The 18,996-nt window shown below is 44.2% G+C and overlaps 1 protein-coding gene across 1 annotated transcript; it reads right to left on the reverse strand.

Moving 5' to 3' along the window:
• Positions 1 to 9: 9 nt before the first annotated feature.
• On the reverse strand, positions 10 to 3,016 carry LOC147666288 (52 kDa repressor of the inhibitor of the protein kinase-like). Its single transcript, XM_086949157.1, has 2 exons — positions 2,940 to 3,016; positions 10 to 2,239 (listed from the first exon to the last, which is right to left on the reverse strand). The coding sequence occupies exon 2, from the start codon at positions 1,620 to 1,622 to the stop codon at positions 93 to 95; it is 1,530 nt and encodes a 509-aa protein (XP_086805283.1). The 5' UTR covers positions 1,623 to 2,239; positions 2,940 to 3,016; the 3' UTR covers positions 10 to 92.
• Between the last annotated feature and the right edge of the window lie 15,980 nt (positions 3,017 to 18,996).

Consider the following 18,996-nt stretch of genomic DNA (forward strand, 5'->3'; position numbering starts at 1 on the left):
TACAATGCTGAGAACCTCACAGATTGTTTTTATTTAAACTGCAAACAAAAGAACCAACTAAACAGGTCACAAACTATCACCATTCAACATATTTACTTTTTGTATCTAAATTCAGCACATCTGTCTTTAAGTGCAGCAAATTTTTCAATTACTTGAATGTTAAAGTCAGCAATATTTTGAACAAGCTCGCTCTCTATAGAGAGCATTGCTAATGCATTGAGTCTTTCCTGAAGTATGGTGTTCCTCAGGAATGTCTTAATCCTATTTAAGGTGGAAAAAGATCGTTCTGCCTCTGAGGTGGTCATAGGAGTGGTAATTACTATTTTTAGTAAAGCTACTGTCTCTGTAAATGTCTTTTCCATATGAAGTTCATGAATTAAAGACAGCAAAGACCTGGCATTAGTGGCCTTCTGGTACACAGGCATTAAGTACATTACTGTCAACTCACTTTTCAGGTCTTCTTGGTTGAGCATCGGATAAGCTTCCACAGCCGCATGCAGAGCATGCTCAGGGAAGGATTCATTATATTTTGCAAAGTATGTACTTTCCAATAATGCGGCACTCTCCAAATGTTTTGTGAAAGCAAAAAGGTCTTGTGCATGTACAATTACAATGTCACATATCTCTTTTGCCCTTCGTACCAGAGTGGTGATGTTTGTCCTGTGGTTTGAAAAAATTGAACCGGCTTGCAGTTGGCTGTCTAAACTGTCAACCTCATCTCTCACTTTGTTTATGCTTGCGACAAAGTCCGTGGTACATCTTTTCACAAACACAGTATCTATGTCTCGTCCTTGTAACTGATTGTATAAACTCTCGACATTTAACATTATCTTATGAAATAAAAATAGAAAGAACTGAAACTCTCTATCTTTTAGTGTTCTAGCAAAGCCACGGGCTTCACTGTGACTTTTGAAATCAAAGGTTTGATTGGTTTCTATGGCTTGAAAACATTTCACAAGGTCCTCCCTATATTGAAATATTAGTTGGACTGTACGTATGTTATAGTTCCAACGAGTTGAGGCTCCCCTCGGAACCCTTTTGTCCACTATCTCCTGAAGTGCTTCCATTCTTTTTGGGGAACGTGAGAAGAATGCTGCCATGCCTCCTATATCCTGAAAGAAAATTCGTGTCTCTGGGATCTTCGATACTGCCTGTTGCATGATAAGATTAAGTTGGTGGGCATGACAGTGCACATAATGAGCATACGGGTAGACATCTCTAATTCTTTTCTGTACGCAACCATGGCTTCCACTCATTACGGACGCACCATCATAGCTTTGTGCAATAAGTTTTTTTCTTTGATGGACCTCTGGGAAAATAAAGTTGAGTTGATGCAGTATAGCAGCAGTAATGGTTTCTGCAGTGGAGTTTTTTAAATGAGTGAAACCATAGAACCGCTCCACAACATTATAGCCTTTGTCCAGGTACCCAAAGACTAATACGGACTGCGTTTGTGTGGCCACATCAGTGGTGTCATCAGCCTGAATAGCCACAAAGTCTGTGTTTTGCAACTCTTGGACAATATGGCTTCTCATAATTTCTAGCATACACTCCAGGAGTTCATTTTGTATCGTTTTAGAGGTGCCCTTAAAGACTGTAGCACTTGCTAAATGTGATTCCATTTCCTTGTCTATGCTTGCTACTCAATCTACAAGACCCATGAATATTCCAGGATTGGTGGACCCTTCCGATTCATCATGGCCTCGCAATGCCAGTTCGAAAGCACCACAGAAACGAATGCAATCAATTATTTTTGATAGTATGTGTCTATTTCTATCAACTGTTTGATTGTGTTTCTGTATTGTTTGTCGATATGCATCGCTGATGTGCTGCTCAATCGGTGCGTCTCCTAACATTCCCAGTCTGGTCACGTTTTCCATATGCTTTTTTGAGTGTGCATGCTTCTTTATTTTTTCAGACAGATGCTTCAAGTCCAACACGCCTTCTTTTGTCCAAGGAAAGTCACCATTAAACAGCAAGCAGGGGAAGCAGAACTGTCTGTTTTTTGAAGGGCACCCTGTAAGCCAATCAGCTTTTGTGTACCAGGTTTTTGAGAATGTACGATTGTAGCATTTTCCTCTGTCCTTGGTAACTTGTTGGAGTTGAAGGTCAGGTCGATGAGGTCCTAACCTCTTTATCTGTAGTTTATCTTCTAGTGGGCGTGCATGGAATGACCGTGTAATTAACTGTTGTACCGTATTCATCTTGCCGATGCTGTCCGTACCAATATGAAAGAAGCCTGTCAATAGTCAAAGTACAACGTATAAGATTTGGTGCAATAATATCAAATGTCAGTACAAATACATATATCTTGTGCATGACAGCAAGTGATATAGCTCCAACAGCTCATTTTAATGGCCAGCCAGGGGTGGCATAATACATGCTCCAGCCCCTGGTAGGCCTTGGGTGCACCTATGCCCTAGGTACCTATGGTACACTATACAGGGACTCACAAGAGTGACCCAATACCCAATTGGCAAATGCACCTAAAGTACATTGTGTGAATTTAGAGAGAGAACAGCTGTGCTGTGGGTCTGATTAGCAGGCCCACAGCCTTTCTAAGTCATAAACCAGTAAAGCAAAAAGCAAAGAAATGGGGTGACCATAGGAAAGCAGACCCTACTCTCCTACATAACGCTCCCCTTTGGACAACAGGATAGGGAAAAAAATACAGCCTGACTGCCTGCTTCCTCTGTGTGCCATAGTGGCACTGAAACAGACACAGTTTGAGGGCCTTTAACAAGGCAAGGATAGATAGTGCCTTTAACAACCGTTATTGCCCAAAGCACAGGGCTAAGGGCAGGCTCAGTATTATTAAATTCCATCCAGTCAGGGTACAATGTTCAGAATGTGCACCCACCCCAACCACCATGTAGAGTGAGTGACCACAAACATAGCCCTATCTCCAAGCTACAAAAAAGTATCATCAGTTTCCTTACCTTGAACACGGTTGTTTGCTGGGTCGTAGCCGGGATGAAAGAGCAGCAAGGAGGTTGGGCCTCTTGTTCTTTCTCCAAAAATTGCCCAAAAAGTTGGGTAAAGGTTCAGGTTGTCAGGCTTTACCAGGCGCTGGAAATACAAATATAACAAATTATTTTTGAGACATTAGGGTAATCAAACAAAGACTGGGGGGGGGGACATAACAGTACAATTTTAACCTTGCAGTTTTCAATAGTTCACTGTTGTATGTTAGGATTTTTACTTACGAACTGCAAGTGAGAAAATGATTTAACTGAGAAATGCAGTGACTCACTGACCTATTTACAGCATTTTGTGATCTGCATCAGGTACATGTTCTTTGCAGCAGGCGCATTAACCTTATCCGCTACCTTTCCATGAGTCAAAACTTTCATTACACAAAACTCTGATCTCTCTCTCTAGGAAAAACATTAACAATATCCTTGGTGCAACAACAAGTGTTGCATGGCTAAACATTTATAAGGTCCCAAAGGCGCGACCTGTAGGCTATGCCAATGAAAATACTGGCTGACAAATTCGAATAGCGGCTGCCCAAATCTATCTACAAGCCACAGGTAAGAGTGCTGGAAAATTCAAATGCTTTAGACGGTGGGCGAAAACATTGCGAAGAGAGAGAAATTGCACCCCTTATTCTAACACCTGTTTGGCACCTGTTCATGAGTGCCCTAAACTTAAATTGCTGTCTAACGTTTGCTCCTCACTTTGCTCACCAGTGTTATTTTTGTAAACTGCCAACTACTCACATTTCCCACCAGTAAACACTCTTACCTATGCAATTTGCCTAAAATTCCCTGCTGCTTACTCAGCCCATCGGTGGACTTTTCTCACACTGCTCATCTGTGGCTGTTTCTCACACTGTCTATTAGTGGTGGCTTCCACACTACTCACAAGTGCCTGCTACTCATATGTCCAACTAAAGCTAGCTTCTTGTAATGCTGACCAGTGTTAGCTTCTCACACTTTGTGCCAACGTGAATGTGCACTGCTGACCAGTAAAATGAATGACATGTCTTTCCAGTGAAATACAGAGCTGGCTCAATAGTAACATACAAGTGACTATCTAAAGCGGAGTCTACAAACAACATTCATTATGAAGCACGTGCAATAGCTTTACACTAGTGGCATCAACAACCATAGGCCCTGTGCAGTGGCACAGCCAAGAGCAAATAAGGCTGCTGAGGTAGGCCTGAACGCACAGGAGGCATTCTGTCCTTTTGTGTCCCTGTGAGGGAATGGAACCCGTGACTGCTGCAGTCTCATCACACCGTTCTGAAGGGAATTAAGTTGCCAGCCTGAATGCACTTTTCTATCAAAGAGCGGGCAAATTGTCGGATTGTCGGAGCCCAAAGGTCATTGTAAATCTCCATATCTGAAATAGCGGAGTGGCAGTGAGGGCTGGGGCCGTGAAACCTATCACAGGGAAGCCGGGTTCTTGCATCCAGATCTCACCGAAAACACACATTCGTGATTCCACTTCTAACTTATCAATCAGGCCCTCTTTTTCTTGAATTTTACATTTCAAAAACAATAAACATACAATTTCCCAGCCAACGGTGGTGTTGCTGAAAAACGCAATCCTTTATTACCGTGATTTTACTGTCACATTCGAGACTTCATTTAGTTATTTTTTTTATTAATGGATAGCATCGGGGCGAACAGGGGGAGGGGGTAGCAGACTGAGAAGGTCGGCGAAATGGGCAACAACACAACTTCTTGACTCAGGAAAGAGATTTCAAGTATTGCTATTTTAGATTCTCATATGGGCTCCGGAGATATTAAAAACGCAACAATAAGGAGTTTCTACTAGAATGTGGAATGGAAGGGTGTCCTTCCAGCCCCCAGTCTGCTATTCTCAATCATGCAAGTCTAAACGAGGCACATGGTAGAGGCACCTAGCTACTTTTTTCTTCAACATGCAGCACTCCCCAAGAGTGTGTGGCCCGGGCAGGACGGGCTGGTCTGAAACTTGCATATAAAACAAGCATTTGCAATGCAATAGGTCTTGTTTTACTGAAAGTTGGAGCTATTAGCGGTGCGTAGTGTTGGCTGCAACCAATTATGCTTTAATCACCACACTAGAGCTTAACTTTCTTTCTTGTATAATGATGCCGCAGTTTCCACTTTGTGCTCATCTGGTACGTTCTTGGTGAGTTTCTCCATGAGCTGTCAATATTGTTTGACATATTTACATAGGAGTGCTGTGAAATCAGCAGTTTTCTACCCTCACTGCATTCACTTTTTTTAAATATACTTTTTTTAAATATTCTTTTTATGAGCATTTAATAGAACACATGTGTTTCATAAAATTTTGAACAGACTTAGCAACACATAAAAAAATATAAAGCAAAGCCCATCCTGAAGTAACCACCCAGCCTGAAGTAACTGGCCACTTATGCTCCTATCAGACTAGAAAAAAGTACAGTCATATATTATTATGTCCCTTGCATTCCATCCTCTTGCTGCCACCAGATTTCCATACAATGCCAACAAGACTTTGCTTTTCTGTATGTATGTACCTGCATTCGTAAATTGCAAACCTAGTTAGAGAGCAGCGCAGAAGTGTACATTTGGGCAAGGTGGCAAATTCAATATTGTATGCAATAATCTGAAGGGACATTGGGTTTCATTCTGCAGCAGGGCCTGGGTGGGTTTCGAGAACCTTATTATCTTTCCTTGAAAAGGTGTTACTTCATGTCAGGTATTTTCTGAACTACCAAGTTAAGATGCAAGCTGGTTATGCTTTTGGTGCATGACTGGAGGGGACTGGTCACCGTTAACATTTTGTTGCACTTCACTTCCATTCTGGCAATGTCCTGGCCTGGCTCCTTGTGATGTACTCGCCCTTAACTAGTTAAATTGTTTTCTGCCGAGTAAGCAGAGGCACTGTTTGCCACTGTCACGGCTATATAGGTGACTGTGCCAGGCGGGGACCTTGAGGACAGTGTGACTACAGGCTCGCCTCACATCCGTGGACCTATGGAGCACTGTTAAGTATTTTGTGTGAATGTTTCTTTTGGCATGCAGTATGTGTGATTGGTATGCACCTTACATTTATGTAAGAAGTGATCTCAGGGATTAAGATTTACGGTCCTAGCGAAGCTACAGGAAAGGGTGGCAGAAAAATGTAGACCAGGTACAAAGGGGAATTTAGGGCCATTGAACCCCTCGAAACTTCCCAATCCCTTTCACAGATTATAACCAATAACCATACCGACTGGGGCATGTATTAAAGTAATAGAAGCCACCGGCAAGGTATTTTTTAACTCAGAAGAAACCCCTCCATTGCGTCATTTCAAAAAACATTTGTCTGTTATAATTTAGTGCTCCAGCGTGCATGTGTTTCTAGGTCATCTTCCCCCTGGTCACTTTCTTTCTCTATTCCATTCTATCCTGTTCCCTTCCTTCGTGTGCGTGTCCGTCACTCAGATGGGCTGAGCTGAGGCCTGCTGCACTATCTATACTAAATGGGCCTGGGAGTGGGACCCTTCCTTCGTGTGCGTGTCCGACACTCAGATGGGCTGAGCTGAGGCCTGCTGCACTAAATGGGCCTGGGCTGGGAGTTCTACGGCACATATGAGCTGGGGATGCTACAGGCAATGCTGTTTTATGGCAGGCTTAGGGAGAAATCTGCAAGTCAACAAAGGGCAAATCGGCTTAATCTGTCAGTGTTAGTGAAACGTCACTCTGTAGTAATATATGCATATGTATTAAAGTATAGAGGACAGTCTAATGACAAATCAAAACACTCATTGGCTCATTTAATCGAACTAATGTTATCTCCGTGGGCGAAGAGCGGAGAAAAAAAACGTATTAACTTCAAAAGACCATAAAGTTGCAAACAATTGATGCTAAGTTATTTTGGCTGTATTTCTCAAGCCGCAAAAACCATTATTACAAATCAAAATAAAAAGAATGCCGAGCTCGATATTACCCAATTTACCAAACTGGTGCAACATAATCCAATTGAAATGATAATATGTATGGATCTATATTAATTAAGCATACATTCCGATTAAACAATGGAATATGAACTGTTGACAAAGCCTCGATAAAAAAACACACTTTGTCATACAGAACACAGTACACATAGAGAACATGTACATGCAGGTAAATATTCCAGCACTACAAACTAGCACGTGCATGAAATTAACAAGATACATGCTAAGCGGGAAAATGATCAGACAGACTGTCATGGACACAGCAGAGACACCTTTACCACATAACATTTATTTGATGTTGTGTGCACTTCTGATAATAAAGGGAAGTACATGAAACAGACACATGCATTATTGTTCGGGTATCAGATACAGTGCTAGGGCATGCTTGCTTCATTACACGGGAAAGGGAAAAAAAGGATTCATATTCAAGGCATCCCACACAGTTATCCTGAGCTGAAAATTGGAAAAAGGTATAGTCATAAGTAAAAAAAAAAAAGATTTTCTCTTGTTTTAGAACTGCGATAGCATACAAAATAGAGTCCCTCTTGGTCAGAGACCTAGTGATGCAATAATTACTCATAGTGGGGCCTATTTTCTAATGCATTTTTTAATAGTGCTTTAGATACCCACACATGCTATGCCTATTCGCCAAGATCTTGAAACAGATACACCAACACTGGGACCCTTCCTTCGTGTGCGTGTCCGACACTCAGATGGGCTGAGCTGAGGCCTGCTGGCTGCTGCACTATCTATACTAAATGGGCCTGGGCTGGGAGGGGACCCTTCCTTCGTGTGCGTGTCCGACACTCAGATGGGCTGAGCTGAGGCCTGCTGCACTATCTATAATAAATGGGCCTGGGAGTCGGGGACCCTTCCTTCGTGTGCGTGTCCGACACTCAGATGGGCTGAGCTGAGGCCTGCTGCACTATCTATAATAAATGGGCCTGGGAGTCGGGGACCCTTCCTTCCTGTGCGTGTCCGACACTCAGATGGGCTGAGCTAAGGCCTGCTGCACTAAATGGGCCTGCACTGCAGTGCGACAGGTCGGACAGGAGAGAGGGTGTAAAAAAAGATTAAACTGCATTAACATACAAGCAGTACTGTAATATTAGATAATAACGTTGCACTTACAATAATTTGCCATACGATAATACGACGAGTCGGACAGGAGTCAGTCACCGTCACGCGCTTGGATCGACTAGTCTGTCTCAGTGGTCTGACTAGTCTAGACTCTGGAGTTCAACGTCTTCTAGAACCTTCCAAGTTCCTTCGACTTTCAGTTGCTCACGCGCGGTCACGTCACTGCAGCTTATGGCCAATCACCTCAACTTGGCTTGATATAGCCATATGTGATTGGCCATTACTGAACTAGCAGCAAACACCCAGGCGCGGCACCATGATCCTGACCCCTGCTCTACTCAGCCAATCCTGGCGCAGGCTTAACAGCGCCACTGCGCCAGGATTGGACTACGAGCAGGAGAAAAACTGCCCATATTGAGACCGGGGCCCCGGGTCCCTGCCATGTCTCTCAGTGCTACAGGGGGGGGGGGGGGGCGAGGTTTATTAGGTACTACGCATGCGCAGGCCAGTCTCAATTATGAGCAATCCTGGCTGTTGCATGCGTAGTCACCCCGACCCCGCTGCAGGTGCTAACGCTCTGGCTGCCTGCCTGTGTGCGCTGTCACTCACTCTCTGCCGCAGCCCCACCCCCCACGGCCCACCACCATACGCAATGCCCGATTCTGTCGGGCTCGTCCCGGCCCTGTAGCGCTGTGCGCTCGGATTTATTTTACACACAAAAGGAACTTTTAAATAAAAATACTCATACTGTAAATATGTTGCTGGCACCAGCGGCGGTCGTCCATGGCTTGTGGGGCAACGCCCCAACGCCCCCAATGGACGCACCGCCACTGCTTGAATCCTCATAAAAAATCCCTGAAGACCCAATGGTATATGCAGCAGGGATTGCAGACGAAGAAGACAATGATCCTTTCCCCTCAAAATCAAATGAAAAGTGACCAAGGGAAGGACAATGCACTGGAAGAAGCCTTCTGGAAAGGAAGAGGAAGCTGGAGCCTTTATGACACTTCCTTTCTGGTAAAAAAAGTCAAATTAAAAAAATGCATTTCACTATTAAAAACGACTTGAGCCGTTTCGAGTTGAGTTAGCTACATTTCAAGTAGAAAATCCACTTGGGAAGTAGCCCTCTAAATGTGACCACTCGTGACTCTCCTCGTTTGAATTCTGGCGCTGAAAGGCTTTCTAACTACCAGAAATAACGCTTGAGAGCTCACTTGCTGGAGACTCACTTTGTTCCTGTTGTCAGCACATGGGTCAAACGAGAGCAAAATTCTACCATGCAGCAATTGGCAACGTTTTTGCCCAGAACTCTGCACTGAAGAGTAACATGGATTGACCAAACTTCAGCGAATTCCGTGGGTGGAATGAAATGTTCTGCCTACTTCTAACCAGCACTCAGAATCCAAAGTATTCTCTACTGCTGTGCAGTCAGGAGCCTAGCTCGAGATATCCACTATCGTGGCCGGCCAAGCCACACTCCACCGCAGTAGTTTAAATAAATAAACATGACTTACCAGGACCACAGAATATTCCTTTATAGGTGGTGCTGTGTAATTATTAGCTCAAATCAGTGCCATAAAGTATTTTCTATCCCCCTTCATCTTCTTTCTGTGGTCTTGAAAGGAGGAAAGAAAATGAAGACATCAATTAACAGTACTATCTACAATATTATTAAATCACATTTAATAATTCGCTGGGAAAAAATGTACTGCTTGTGTAACCTCAAACCCAAAAATAATTCACTGTCAGACAAATTAACAACAAATGATATTGTTTCCCTACCAGCTCATGCATGGCTGGTACAGGTAAGAGCAGTGGGGCGGGGTGGGCGGGAGGAAGTCGACAGATGACAGGATCGGGAAAGTAAAATAAATAAATGAATAAAACCATTTACCTTGCGCTTGCTGCATTGCCTAGGTGGTGCTGAGTCTCACCCTCCCCTTATTTTGGAATATGACTAAGGGATTGTGTTGCCGGGCCTCTTGCAGGCTTGGAGAGGGGGCTGCATGCCTCCCTCTTATGAATCTTAAATATGGTCTAGGGGGATGGGATCTTCAGGGCCTCAAAGAGGCTTGGAAGGGCAGCCGGACATCCCCTCCCATTAGAAAATAAATCAGCCCCCAGGGACGGAGGCTCAGAGAGGGATGAATGCTCCGCTCCTCCCACTACAAAATATATATTTATGTCTTTCCACCTTCCCTAGCCCACCCTGGGGAGAGCTGTTTTGTTGCGAATCCTCTGTGAATGTGAGACAATTTAAAAGCATATATGTTTTTGGGCCTTTGGGGTCCCTCTACCCCCCAAAATAGGCCTAGGGTGTCAGGGTATTCGTACCTTCCCCCTATATCTTTTTCTTTTACTTTTCTCAGGGCAAGGGACTAAGGGGCATATTAGCAAGGGCACTATCGCCACTTTAGCGGGACTTTTTCCAGCTAAAAAGCGGCAATATTTTTATAGCCGTATTAGAAAGCTGTCGCTAACTACTGTTAGCGACAGTTTTCCGCCGATAGCGACCATGTAAATTATCGCCAGGCATGGAAGCGATAAATATGGCTAATGAGATGCAAAGTAGGCGTACCCTAGCTAAATCTCACAAAAAAAGTCGCTAACGCACTATCTCACTATTAGCAATGATCGCATGGACCTGCTTAGCGATAAAAAAAGTTGCGCTAAGGCCCCTTAGCTGGAGATAAATAAGAACTGCTAAAACCAGTTCTAAAACTGAAAAAATGGTGATAAAAGGAGTCAAATAAGGGAGACCAGCCCAGACACAAAGCTGAGGACTTGCAGATGCCATGGAGGCACTAATCATTCAGCTTGGAGATCCACAAAGGCAACAACCACCGCTGCTGCCACCGCCACCACTTCCTGGACCACCACCAAGGCTGCGCCGAAGACGACAGCGGTTCATACGCAGACGTCTCATCCTTGGTGACTTACAACCAGAGGATGTCATAGCCCACTACAGGCTCAAACGGACATCCATTGACTACATCCTAAACCAGATAGCCCACAGGCTGACACCACCAACCCAGCGTATAAATAATATCCTCCTGCAAACAAAGCTGCTGGCCATGCTGCATTTCTTGGCCTCAGGGACTTTTCAACCTACAACATCCTGACTTGGAGGAGTCTCACAGGCATCCTTCACAATATTCCTACCAACTGTGTTGGATGGCATAATCAGCCTGATACCGCAGCAACTTTACTTCCCCAACACTGTGCAGGAACAGCTTCTGGTCAAGCAAGGATTCCATGCCATAGCAGGATTCCCACAAGTTCTCAGCGCAATAGACTGCACACATGTCCGATTTGTGCCCCCTGCGGACAGGGCACACATATATTGCAACAGAAAGCACACTCACTCCATAAATGTGATTGTGATAGTGGACCCCCGTGGACTGTTCACAAATGTCATAGCCAAGTTCCCAGGGAGTAATTTACGATTCGTGCATCTTTCAACAGTCCATCATAAATAGGCGCTTCCAGGATGGGACATATGGAAATTCAGTCCTAGTTGGTAAGTAACAATCCAACATACCACTTGCCTCAACATTACACACATGCAAAACAGAAATGTGCAAATGTCCATGTCACAATACCCCATAGAACAGGTCAAACAACATCACCCCACACCAGACACACTAACACCATGAACTGTGGCAACTGCAGCTAGATACGTTGATCAACCTCACTCTAAGGCGTAAACCGTTGCCCCCATCCCAAGCAAATGTGGTGAAAGGTGGGAAACATGCATGTGCGATGGAGAAACATTACTCACAAAGAAAGTTGAAACACAAGACCCACTGTGCATGTCTTGTGCTGGACAGTCAGGATGAGTCCCACACCAGATGTGGACATGTTGCCATATAGTGTGCAGATCTAGCCCAGCTTGACGTCACTTACTGTGTGTGACCCAGTAGCACACAACAATGTGGGAAACTTGTGAAGGCTACATGGAGGATGCAGAGGCAGGCGAGGCAGATGCAGGACACTGGGTACACCTGTAGGTACATGGAGATGGAGGTTTTAAATATGATGCACATGTGCCCAGCTTAGTGGTGTCTACATCTGAAGGCAATGGCCAACCAGGTGATCACACATGCTGAAGTTTACGTCACCAGGAGGATGGCCCATATATTACCTGTGTAGATGATGTACCAGCTACAGATCGGCAATGTTGCAAATCACAGAAAACCCACATGGAAGAGCATTTGTGTGTGTCTGTGTTGTTGATGGTGAATAGGAGCCACATGTCAATGATGGTGGTGCTGTTCCATAATATCCCAAAGCCTGCACCAGCTCCACCACATGTATATACAGATGCATCAACCAAGTTAGATGTTGGTGCTGACTGAGTTGTCCTTCAGTGCCTGCCGTATGTAGCAGTTGCACAATGGGTCAAGGGTGCATGGCCAGTTGTAGATTCATATATAGAAACATTTAGTCTTGTGCCATTGCTGACAACTGCAGTGTTGTCGCCGTTGCTGTTGAAGGTGGTGTGTACCATACCACAGGGTGACTGTGCATCACCAACTCAATGGTGGCCTGCATGTACTCAATGGTGGCTTAGGGTACAACAACAAGGTTGTGTGTGCGTAAGTGTACAACACACGTGCGTTCAGTGTGCCTGATGAACTAGATGTAGTCCACACATGCAATAAAATTAGTCTCACATTCATCCTTTGTAAAGTGTATGCTCACCCCGCTGTTGTGTCCCTGTGACAATAGCAGATACACAGATGGTGGAGCAAGACAGAGGAAACAGCATGCATGTCTGCAAGTTCTTGATGCCTTTAGCGAAGAGCCATGTCATTAGCCTTTTACAGAAGGTGGCTTCCCATGGCCCAGTGCCAGGAGCCCTGGCAACGATCCCAATATCTGGCAGCCAAAAGACTGATGGGCATATCATCAAGACCAGTGTCAAAATTTGCGCCGGTTTAGTGGCAGTGTTCAGCAACGAATCTAGGGCCCTACCTGATAATATGCCCCTATCCATGGTTGGAAATACACAATGCGAGCTGCTGCATATTCAATAGGTAGTGCTGTTTCTCAGGTCACATCATTGATACACCAAAGTACAAGAGATTCCACAAATCAATATTAGATGTGACCACTGAATGTACTACGGTTTGCCTACCCTGATGGGAAGTAGGTCCCGGACCTGACTCAGGACTTGCAGTGTTCATAAACATGTCCCTGCTACTTTACTAATTTGGCTCCCATACGGAATTTGGAGTCATGCCATATAAGAAAGTAATTCCCGTCTGGATCAGTCTCCAGACCCTATTCGCCAACTTTGTACCTTCATATCATTGTGCAAATGCACACATGTGTGAATTAATTACATTTTATTTACAATATTTACAACATTGGTAGACATATTGGACAAATGCAGGGCATACAGTGCAGAGGGTGCCCATTTGAGGGCCAGACAGAGACAAATGATGTTAACAGGGCCAAGAGAAGAGAGGCATCATTCAGTCCACAGGCTGGTTGAAGTGGCAAGGAATGGGGTGTTATGGCAGTCTATGGGGGTGTCCGAGGAGGATCCAGGGGACAGCGAAATAAAGCGCAAGAAATGTATGTGTGGGCCGATACTGAGCTAGGCACCACAGACGAAACTGGGACTTTGGCACAGAGGGATGCTACCGCTTCCCCCTCAGCAGAAATGCGCTGTCATCCTCATCTCCATCATCTGGTGTGTCATGTGCCTCACAGGTTTCTGTTGGTGTTGTGGATGCAGCACTGTGAGGCACTGACACACCAGGTGGTGGAGCTGAGGATGTTGAGGCAGCAGCAGCATCCATCTGTACCAAACCTTGTGGCAGCAAGGAGGCAACAAGCAGGTTCAGGGCATGATAAATCCCAGCAACCTCGCGCATGTGGTCAGCCCTGACAGCCAAGTCTTGGGCCTGCATCCGCTCCTTGCTCTCCATGATCCGGCGGATGTTGGCCAGATCCTGGCTGCCACTGCTGGAGCCACCCAGAGCAGATAGAGACTGGTGTCTCTGTATCATGACTCTAGCAATGTCAGCCATGGACTGTTGGAGAGCATTGAAGGGGCTGTGGGTGTCTGTGATCTTTTGCATGTGGTCCCTAATGGGACTGAGACACCCACGTAGGCCCACATGTTTGTCTGCCAGTTGCTGAAACTCCACCTGCACCTTTTCCCCCAACTGCTCCTGGAGCTCAACAACCAGCCTTTGGAAGGTCTGGGTGGTGGGATCGGGCTGCTGGGAGCTAGCTAAGGGTAGGAGGTGCCTGCTGCTCGTTGGTCTGAGCAGGGGGTGGGGTTGGCGCAAGGCTGATGGGCTGCCCTGCTCCAGAGGTGGAACGGTTGATGGTGTTGATCAGGAGTTGCAGGGAGTCGACGTCGACGTCAATGTCATCATACTCATCAACGTCATCAGTGGGTGCCGGGCCAGGCTGCTGTTCAGGAAGTGCTGTCTCACCCTCTGAAATGTGATGTGGGAGATAAAATGTATCAGTGTTTGCCAGCTACAATCATGCATTGGATTATTTCACTTTGAGACAGCAGGACAATGGCAATTCATACTGATTTGGAGGGGAGGACATTGTTTTGCCAAATGGTGACACATTTAATGAGGTTGCTAATGTGAAGTTGTAGTGGTACATGGTGGTCTCACAGTGCCATATTAGCAAGAAGGCCAATTTAAATGGCTCAATTGATGCAACAGATACAATACGATGACCAGGTAATAAACAGGCGCTCAACAAGGTTATGGCCACCGTAAAAGTCCTTTGTAAAAAGGTTCTGCTACAAAGCTTAGAAAAGGAAGGTCATCTGTCTTCCTTACAAACACCAAGGAACCCCCTGGTTAGAACATTTATAAGCTTCTTAGCTGAGCAGAAAAAAGTCAATATTTCAAGTCCAAATTGTATCTCAGTACATAAACAAATAACAATGGTAGATTTCTGAGTGTCCGACTTTGTATCCAAAGTAAAGTAATCTTCTTATTAACAACCCCAAGGTCTGTTGTCATAGCATCATATTCATTTATTTCTGTTTGTTTTCATCAACCAAAGACACAGCCAACACGTGTTTTGTCGGGCATTAATGTCATGCCTTTCGACTTCTTCAGGGCTGCAAGCCAAGAAAACAATAATACTTTATAACGTTTGAACATTGGTCAAAACTAATGGTCAAAATGAAATTATAGTAACGGGAGAGGATAAACCATATGTGGGGTCACCCTCAAAAGATACCATGTGACTCATATTAAGGCAATTAGAAATTCACCTAAAATGAAGGTGCATACCCTGGTGTTTAAACAAAGTCACAAGAAGAGACCCAAAAGTCCCAAGAATGAAAGAAATATAAGGTAAAATTCACTTTACCAAGGAAAAATTAATATCTTTCCTATAATTCAGACCGCCACTGGTATAGCCGCGAGTTACACCCTAGAACGAGAGATGACACTCCTCATTTCTCTTCACACTCCTCATTTCCCTTCACACTCCTCATTTCCTCTATGAGTGTCACAATATTTCATACGGAAACCAAGTAAGTTGTAATGCTTTCCTAATATTCCTAAAAACTCTTCAACTCGTCACATTCTACTCTAATATTTCTCATTTCACAAGAACCCGCACTAAAATATAGTAAAAAACCACTTGTAATGAGACAAAAGTACACAGTAAGTAGACCCCAGTTACATGAAATCATTCAATAATCCATTCATGTGGCTCACCTCATTGTACGTGAAATTGTCTTCAAAGTAATGGAATAATTTCAAATATTACAATCAATCGTAAAAGTCTCCTATCACGTCAGATAAAGCACTCAATATCTATTCTGTAATTAAAAGCGAAAATATAACACTCCTAAGTAAATCTGTTATGTCCGTAACTATAAATATACTTATTCAGATTCAGCCACTTAAGATACACTCACCAGTACTTGGGCTGTCTATTTCCACAATTTTAGTGAGTCCTTGTTACCATCACGAGTACGTGGCGAATTATCCTATGTAAAAAAGTAGTGGGAAAACGATCGTCAAATTCTACTGTGCCAATCCGTTTATATAAAGAAGAGTTATACTGAAAAACCAGGCGGCTTACCTACAGAATACTGCGTGTACGCCGGCATGTAAACACAGACAGCAGCGGGCGTCTTGTACGAGCGCCATTTTATTTAGAATTGCAAGGCGTCTTCGAGTTAAAAGTATGGTCGCCATCTTGTAGTGGCTAGTAGTTACCTAATCTGATAGTATTGATATTCAAGTATATACTATACTCTCATCTAATATCACTAAGCATTATTCCAACATGATATTCGTGTCTGTAATAACAAAACCACCTCAATACGGAGATAACAACGATCACATTGGTAACGTGTACATTGGTGGTCTCAACAATAATATAAAATACAAGTATCTACTTATTAAATCACAATTTCCATTGTTTGGAAGGTCTGGGTGGTGGGATCGGGCTGCTGGGAGCAAGCTAAGGGTGGGAGGTGCCTGCTGCTCGTTGGTCTGAGCAGGGGGTGGGGTTGGTGCAAGGCTGCTGAGTTGCCCTGCTCCAGAGGTGGAACGGTTGATGGTGTTGATCAGGAGTTGCAGGGAGTCGACGTCGACGTTGATGTCATCATACACATCCACGTCATCAGTGGGTGCTGGGCCAGGCTGCTGTTCAGGAAGTGCTGTCTCACCCTCTGAAATGTGATGTGGGAGATAAAATGTATCAGTGTTTGCCAGCTACAATCATGCATTGGATTATTTCACTTTGAGACAGCAGGACAATGGCAATTCATACTGATTTGGAGGGGAGGACATTGTTTTGCCAAATGGTGACAAATTTAATGCGGTTGCTAATGTGAAGTTGTAATGGTACATGATGGTCTCACAGTACCATATTAGCAAGAAGACCAATTTAAATGGCTCAATTGATGTCCTGTAGAAGGCCAGGTTACATATGCAGGACATCTACCATGGGCTTGTATTGGAATCCAATGGCGCATATCATGAAGGCCCTTATCACTGCTTTGGCAGCATTTTCCTGCCGCTGAAGTGGCGCACATTAGATCGAGCCTCTTGCTAATATGTAGCACATTTTCTTACTATGACTGAAGTGATGGTACAATCTCTACACATAGGCATCCCAATTTGTCTACCCTCTTCATTGGTGTGAGCAATTGTCATGAATCCTCTACCCAAGTAAGGTAGAGAAACTAGCTTCTCTTAAAAATCCCACCCCAATCCCGTGCACCTGCACGACCGTAATGTATGTGTAGTGCTTTTTGTATTATTCATGTGTATTCTACCTTTGTGATGTGATGTTCGAAATATTGGTATCTTAGTACTAGCATGTTGTCATGTTGTCAGGTAAGGGTTTTGATTCATTGCGAGGTTCCAGTGAGTGGTCTCATTTATTTTACTTGAACTGCTTGCACACGCATCTATTTGGTGCACTAGGAGCCGCTCTGAAGGCTCTGACACGCATCTATTTGGTCCGCAAGGAGCCGCTCTGAAGGCTCTGACACGCAAGTGTTTTGCGCGCATGGATTTCTTTAGCAGCATTCCTCGGCTGCTGGCGTGCACTACTTTTCTGGGTGCGGTCTTCTATTTAAACCGCACCCAGGCTTCTGGAACTCGCTTTGCCTCGTTGATTTTTTGGAAGAGACATCGCGTTTGAAAGCCTCTTCATCCTGCCTCGCCTGGAAGCCCAGATTTACACTCCGATTTGTCTCTGAAGGGATAACAAGCATTTCCTGTTACCTGTTTTGGAAAAAGACCTTCAGTCACAAGATAAGTACTTTTGTTTCATTAATAACCGGCGCCCATCGCAAGAAAGTAATGAAAGCTAATCTTCGAAGACTCTGCAGCAGAATTGTAAACTTGGGACAAATCACTTTAGAAAAGCGAAAGTTACAAGGAGAAACTGATTTCTTAATGTTTTTTCTGAAGTATTGTGTACAGAGTCAGAAATATTGTTCCTATATGTTATTTGATCATTACAAGAACTTATTGTAAAGTGTTCAGGTGTTGAAGGATAGAACACTTCAAGAAGGTACTGAAAGTGTTCAGGTTTCACTAACAAGCATTATTTCTAAAGAAAGGTGTAAAGCAGAATCCCCTAAAAGATATCTACATAGGGAAGGGTGTCTTCTTTTCTTTTTGTGTAGTCCACAGGTTGGTACACAAGTAGAAGATAGAAGCATTATCTGGTCGTCAAGAAAACATTCACAAGTACGTTTTAGATAGAGGAAGGAGTTCATTTTTTTATATTTATTAAAACCTTTGCTAAGTGATTTTATTTGCTTTGCTTTCAGGCCTACCTATTTCTGCCCCTCAAGACTGGGAGCTTCATCATTCCCCCCAGACGACACCTATCCAAAAGAAATACTGGACCAAGCCAGAACTTCGCTGATCGCAGGTAGGAGACTAGTAGTTTAGGTTAAGACAAGCTTAGTAGGGGAAGGTCAAGAGAGGTAGTTTAAGAAAGTAAAGAAGACAGTCCTGAGTACTATTAATGTCCATCCTGCTTGTTGTTTCGCAGGTCGACAGCAAGATAACGTCCTCATCACAACGTCCAGTACCGGCCTCCTTCCTTAAAGTCTAAATCTAATCTAGCTGTAATTTGAGATCAGTGAGTTTATAATTAGACTTTTTGGAAGTTTGGTCCCTTGCGTCTCTGCGAAATCATCTACGTCATTCAAAGAGAATCCTGGTCCAGCCCAAGGTAAGGGACGACGTAGCTTGACCTTGACAGCAATGCACTTATCAACACCCTCTCATGGATCGACTCCTTCCCTACGCAAACACCCAAAATATCACACAAAACCATTCCATCTCCAAACCCACAGACACCAACTGTGGATTACCCCAGGGACTGTCACTAAGCCCCACGCTTCTCAACACGTACATGGCCACCCTCTATTCCATTGCCAGCCAGCATGGGCTTAGCATATCATCACACACAGAGGACACACAGCACATCCTCACACTACATCCTTGTTTTAAGAACCGCTCCAT

This window comes from Lissotriton vulgaris, unplaced genomic scaffold, assembly GCF_964263255.1.
Source record: "Lissotriton vulgaris unplaced genomic scaffold, aLisVul1.2 SCAFFOLD_6606, whole genome shotgun sequence".
In the NCBI taxonomy this organism is placed as follows: Eukaryota; Metazoa; Chordata; class Amphibia; order Caudata; family Salamandridae; genus Lissotriton; species Lissotriton vulgaris.

Bases quoted from the DNA above. Each gene is read 5' to 3' on its own strand.
- LOC147666288 (XM_086949157.1), bottom strand. From the start codon at position 1,622: ATGGAATCACATTTAGCAAGTGCTACAGTCTTTAAGGGCACCTCTAAA.